Source organism: Penaeus japonicus, unplaced genomic scaffold (genome assembly GCF_977035675.1).
Source record: "Penaeus japonicus unplaced genomic scaffold, GWHDUDI00000001_assembly GWHDUDI00000025, whole genome shotgun sequence".
In the NCBI taxonomy this organism is placed as follows: domain Eukaryota; kingdom Metazoa; phylum Arthropoda; class Malacostraca; order Decapoda; family Penaeidae; genus Penaeus; species Penaeus japonicus.
Window position 1 is genome coordinate 28,248,391 of NW_028234427.1, and position 6,646 is coordinate 28,255,036.

Below are 6,646 nucleotides of genomic sequence, written 5' to 3' on the forward strand. Positions count from 1 at the left end.
CAGTGCGTTTCAACATGTTATGTCGTTTCTTTCTATGGTGTAAGGCAAGACACAAACATTGGTTTGAACCGGATACATTAAACGGTTCTTTTTAAATTTTGAACCAGCTCAGATGGCAACACTGGTTATGTGACAAGGGAAGAGAAATTCAGGGAGAAACTAGGATAGATGGTGAAGGAAGGAGGAAGGGAAAGAATAAGAGAGGGAGATAAGGAAAGATGGAGATAAGGATATAAGATAAGAAGAGAGGGAGAGGGAGAAATGAAGAGGGGAGGAGAGAGAGAGAGAGAGAGAGAGAGAGAGAGAGAGAGAGAGAGAGAGAGAGAGAGAGAGAGAGAGAGAGAGAGAGAGAGAGAGAGAGAGAGAGAGAGAGAGAGAGAGAGAGAGAGAGAGAGAGAGAGGTGGAGAAGAGAGGTAGAGGGGAGGAGAGGATGAGGGCGAGGAGAGGAAGCGGGGCATGGGGGCATGAGGGAAGGAGGGTAGCCAAGGAAGGTCGACGTTCTTTCAGCAAATCTGCATCTCCACCTGTCCGTCCCCTCCCTCCCCTCCCCTACCCTCTCCTCTCCTCGCCCACTTCCCACCCCCTCCCATCGGCCACTCTCCCTGAACAACATATACAACCCAAACAAACGAATAATTACGACTCCCATGCAACTCTAACGGAAGAAAGAGAATTTTCCATGACAAAAACTACCAAAGTGACTGATATCATAAATAGGCTTTCAAAGAAATGCTACGTTTGATGACGACGAAGGAAGGATTCCCTCTAACGGGGTCTGAACGCGGCTGACTCACAATGGTTTGGCGCTCATTTTCCCGCGCCTTTTTTGTCTGTTTCTTTTTCACCTTCATATCTCTTTTTTTTAGCTGCATTTGAAAAAGGTAACGTTAACTACCACACCTGTACACACGGGCTGGTTGCGTGATGTAAAACTTGCGTGCACATGTGTGGTGTACGGTGTACGAGTATATATTAGGCAAACACTTGGAAAATGTTGATGCATATACTGCTATATCTACTCTTTACTGGTTTGACATGTAGAGTACAAACACGCGTAATAATACATGCAACACAAAAATAAAGTCATATGAACCTTTTTAATAGATAATATCCATAGGCATCCAGAATAACACACAAAAAAGAAAAGAGTATAGTTCGTAATCAAATAATACATCAAACATTCCAACATGTATTAAATATTCGCAAGTACTATTATGTACCGAAAGATTAAAATAAAGGGGGAAAACATCGCATATACACTTGACAGAAAGCTTACAGAATAAGCTTTAGAAAAGAAAATATACGAAAATAACAAAGATAAAGGAAGTGATTTATGCCATATATATGACTTATTAATGGGGAGAAAGTCTTCTAAAACATTAGGGAGTCGATGGTTTGTGGCCATGTATGGGAGATGAAAAGAAGATGAGAAACAAAAAACAAAAGTAGAAGTTAATGAAGAGGGAAGGTTTTATGGAAAGCGAAGATAAGAAAAGGGTGAGACAAGAAACGTTGAGAGTAAACGAAATGTAGAATTCTCAACACTATATGAATATAGGAACAGGTGTGAGGATACGAAAAAGAGATAAGATAGACGAAAAAAGAGAAACGCAAGGAAATATATATATATATATTACCGAGAGACAGAACAATAACAACACGAATGGTAAACAGAGAAGATAAAATTCAGTATACGCAATTACAAACCTAAGGTCTCCAAAATAACACATAAACAAGGACAAACAAGATGAAACATGTATAATCAAAAGAAAACACATCAACATAAACCGAACATGAATGTATGACATGTACAAAGATCAAAATACCGAGATCTGGAACTACAGAGGAAAGAGGGGAGCAAAGTAATAGGAGGAGAGTGAGGTACTGAGAACACGTTGATAAAGAAGGGACGTGGGAAGGAGATAGGGAGAAATCAGAAGAGGAGAGGAGAAAAACGTCGGGGTGAAAGGAGAGGGAGGAAAGATAGAAGGAGGGAAGAACGGTGAAAGGAGAGACAGTTGGAGGGAGTGTGAGAAGGGGATGGAGAAATGTGTGAGAAAGAATGAGAGAGGGAGAATGAAAGGTGGGAAGTGGGTGAAAAGACATAACAGAGTAATGAAAACTGGAGAGAAGGGAAAGCGGATTTGAAAGAGAAATAGGCAAAGAAAATAACATGGAGATAGAAAATGGAAAATAAAGAGAATAAAATAAATAAATAGAATGAAATAGAAATATGACAAAATGAAAAGAATGATAATCACATATAGATAGACAGACAGCGAGACTTGATACGAAAGAGGCAGAAGAGAGAGGAAGAGAGAGAGGGGGACAGAGAAAGAGAGAGAGAGAGAGAGAGAGAGGGACAGAGAAAGAGAGATAGAGATAGATAGATAGATAGAGAGAGATTGTACATAATCAGACACATTAATATGTACATAAAAGATATCTACTTGGGTAGATACATATACAAATAAATGTGATATAGATACTCGTGGGTAAATATAGATAAATACGTAAGATATTCACAACCATATAACCCAGAGCTATATGACCAATGGTATGCTTAACTTGCAAAATAGACTTCTACGGCTACGAATCATGGTTACAAATCATGAAGACAGAAACGTGTACAGCGCCTGTCCTAAGCATGTACTGGGCAGTTTTTCATGCATTGTGAAGCCCTTTGCCAACTGAGTGCCCCAGGGGAGTGTCATACACGTGGGTTCCGCCTCTGAGCTTATGGCTTCCCCTGTGTGTGTGCGTGAGTTCGTGCATGCGAGCGAGAACCCGCTATCAATGTGTATACAAATATCTTTCAAGCTGATACAAGCAACATGCGACGGTTCACACAATGGCGTAATCATGTGCAACAGTTTGATGTGTTGCACAGATGCACATGATGCAACATACAAATGTATACACATACAGCTGCACATATACGGCACGGGTTTACACTACCGGAAATACTGCATTCTTGAGGCGCATATCCATGTGCGTTTTATATGGATATACTGACATTGATATATACCATTCTTCCCGCAAATATACCCTTTCTATGCAATGCATGCAATACTTATGTAATTATGGGATACCTATAAGGTTAAAAAAATATAGCTATCTTCAGTTCCAGAAGCATAAGAATGCAATCTTCATGTACGAAAATATGTAATGTCAACACTATAAATATATCTATAACATAAGAACTAGATATACATTTGTCGAATTCTGTTCGTGTGTTCGTCCAAACCGCACATACATCCTGTTACCCACCTACACATGTGAGCCTGTCTAACTAAAAAACAAATGTCAAATGCAGACATGCTTTATCTATACCAAATGCAAATACGTGTCATGTACATAGGTGTGATTATGAAGCCACAAATACATGCATTCATGTGACCACATAAACACCTATTCAGCTAGCCTCTTGTAGCCGTAAACGGTATTGAAAACGGTCATGTATACATGCACATCAATGTATTGGTTCTTGTATTGGTTTATATATATACTCTATAAAATGTATATTGTATGTATGCCTGTATGTGTACACTGAAGCATGGGTAATGTTGCGGTATGTATAGTCAGTTATTATAAATAAAAAGTGATAATGACTGTATATCTACAATGCACACGCTTGATAAAGTACACATGAATACACATGATTCCTGTAAGGCTACGTATCCACATGCACATACACGCATACACCTCTCTCCCACACACGCATGGCGGCCAAAGCCTTTGCGAGAGGGAGAGCAAACTCTCTCTCTCTCTTTCGCGCGCGCTTTATTTTTCATTGATTACATTGTTTTTATGATCTTCCCTAAAAATCTCCCGTTTTCAAGTCATTCGGTCACGGCCATGGCGAAAGGTCTGGGTTCCCTGCCTCGCCTGACCTTCCTGAGGAACGCCCAAAAGCATTCATGATTCAACCCTAAAACGCGCTTTGTGTGCGTTCTATGTAAATGTAGAGTTTCATGGCGAGTTATGCCTCTAATATTGTAAGAGCCTTTTAGAGCGTCCCTCCTATACTCTCTGTGGTACAAATTACGTGGCACGGTGGCGAGAGATGGTGGCCATAGGCTCGACTAGAATTCATCATCCTATGATTGTCATTTTCAGAGATATTACATTAAGTAATAAATTGTATGAATGATTTTGTCATCGCGCTGTAAGCTTGAGGTGTTACCTCTGCAGATGCGGATCAAGAACTGAGGCCATCAACCAATGAGTGTGCTATGTTTTCGACCAATCAGCTTGCAGAAACGTTGAGATTCTGGCCAATCGTGGAGGCCGTTATTATAACCAATCAGGTGGAAGCTTGACGGTCCCGTTGGCCAATCAGACTAAAGCGTGGTGTGGTGACGTCATTGGTCATATAAATACTGGGACTTGTGCCGTTCTGACTTTTAGTCGACATTTCATGTGAAGACGTGGAAGTGGATACATAACGCTCTGAATTCAAGGTATGAAGTGGTAACGTATATGCATAAGTTGTGAATAGATTTTAGTGGTAAATGTGAAAACGATCCTATGGGATATCGCGCAGGGAAGGAATCCATCGGGAAATAAGAAAAATCAGGCGGAAGTGTAGGTGAAAGTTGTCAGTGCAAGCGTCGGTGTCGGCCATCTTTGTTTACCGCATGAGGCCAAGATGGCGGCCGCGTCGTCCCCCCCAACCGTCATCACGAATTTGAATGTTTTCCCGCCCGATGGTCGTGGTCGGGTCGTACCTGCTGGCTCAGACCATACCCGCAAGCCCGAGGAGCAGCACGTTTCCCCCAAACGCTTACTTAAATTACTAGTCATTCCCGCGCGCGCGAAATACAGGTTTGTTGTAATAGGCCTACATAATGTTATTCAAGGTTATTAATTTTCGAGATTAGGACTTCATTACATTTTGAAAACTTCGGCGTCCAATGGCGTGAACTAGAATGCTTCTGAAAATAAGCAACCTACTTAAGCTCAATTACCCACAAAGAGAGTATGTTAATTGTTATCGATTCTTCGACGCAAATCGATATCCTACTCTGGCGGGAATAGTGTTTACATTTTTCATAATATCAAGAATACATCAATCATTTTCTACTGTAAATTTGATGGCTGTAAAGTGTAATCAACCTTTGGAAGACAGTTGATTGTATGCAAGTTTTAATGAAGTGTGGCCTTTTAGGTTTGATAGGAACTTTGGTCTCGTATCAGTCACGTTCATTATGTTACATTATTCAGGAAATTTAAGTTTCTAGAAAAAAAGTGATTTGAACTTGTAATCTCTTTGAGCTAGCCTGACCCTCTCTTTCTCACCAGGTAACCAGCCATGGCCCGTACCAAGCAGACTGCCCGTAAGTCCACCGGAGGAAAGGCTCCGCGTAAGCAGCTGGCCACCAAGGCCGCTCGTAAGTCAGCTCCTTCCACTGGAGGTGTGAAGAAGCCCCATCGTTACAGGCCTGGTACTGTCGCTCTTCGTGAGATCCGTCGTTACCAGAAGTCCACTGAGCTGCTGATCCGCAAGCTGCCCTTCCAGCGTCTGGTTCGTGAGATCGCACAGGACTTCAAGACTGATCTGCGATTCCAGAGCGCTGCTATCGGTGCCCTGCAGGTGAGGAGAAAGTACTAGTTCTATTATGAGATTGGGTAGAGAAAGGATATATTTAAAGTGTTCAGTTAGTCTAGAAATTGAATTGAAATAACAGATGATTGTTGCATCGTTGCTATTTATTTTTTGTTTGCATTTGCACCTGCTGGTTTCCCATTGTATTAACAAGTTCAAGAGATCATCTTACTATTGCTTTTCATTCCCTCTTAATGCTTTTCTCTATTTGTTACAGGAAGCTTCGGAGGCTTACCTTGTTGGTCTGTTTGAGGACACCAACTTGTGCGCTATTCACGCCAAGCGTGTCACCATCATGCCCAAGGATATCCAGCTTGCCCGACGAATCCGTGGCGAGCGTGCTTAAGCGCAACTCTACACTTAAGTGCTCACTCAAGACATAACCTCCTAAGCTACATACTGCCATGGACTAAGTGAATGTTTTAGTTTACGTTTCGGCATGTCATTTCTCCTGAATTGACTTGAAGTGCTGGTGCGTGTTACTGCGGCTGGCACAAGTTTTTTACTGTAAGATATGTAACTTTGAGCAGCTTTTACTGCTCATTAGTGAAGAAATTGTGAGGCAAGAGTTTCTAATTTATTTTGTGTGTACAGCATTGTTCAGAACTGTGTATTCAACCATACGTGAGTTTTGTTGTTTTTTAATGTTTGTGGATTTTTGTGGAAAAATTCTCAGTAAACCAAATAAAAGTACGATTATGGACTTGGCAAGGGATACACAGCTCTGGTGTAGGTTATGTGATCACAAATAATATTCCAAAGTACAAGAAATCATCAGTTTTTCTGGTCCGGGAGCAAACTGTCATTTGTATCTGTCGTTGATGTCGAGGTCATCTCGTGTTCATGATCTTACATTAGTTAGTAGTGGGAAAGCCTTTTTATTACCTTTTTTAGTTATAAGTCTTATGATCTGTCTTTCCACTAGGTGTTGCGAGCCTATGTAAGAAATTACCCCGTGACACTCTGTATCCTTTTTATTTTGGCATTGGGCCTGCACACTGTAGGTAAACACCAAAAATAAACTTCTAACATTTAAA

General features: G+C 41.1%; 1 protein-coding gene across 1 annotated transcript; it reads left to right on the plus strand.

Annotated features, from left to right (window-relative positions):
- Positions 1-4,421: 4,421 nt before the first annotated feature.
- On the plus strand, positions 4,422-6,646 carry LOC122247988 (histone H3.3A). The gene is made up of 3 exons (XM_043007714.2): positions 4,422-4,464; positions 5,306-5,597; positions 5,827-6,646. The coding sequence occupies exons 2-3, from the start codon at positions 5,316-5,318 to the stop codon at positions 5,953-5,955; spliced, it is 411 nt and encodes a 136-aa protein (XP_042863648.1). The 5' UTR covers positions 4,422-4,464; positions 5,306-5,315; the 3' UTR covers positions 5,956-6,646.

Excerpts from the sequence above, each read along its gene's own strand:
- LOC122247988 (XM_043007714.2), top strand. The coding sequence starts at position 5,316 with ATGGCCCGTACCAAGCAGACTGCCCGTAAGTCCACCGGAGGAAAGGCT. Across the intron at positions 5,598-5,826 it reads CTGCTATCGGTGCCCTGCAG|GAAGCTTCGGAGGCTTACCT; the intron begins GTGAGGAGAAAG and ends TATTTGTTACAG.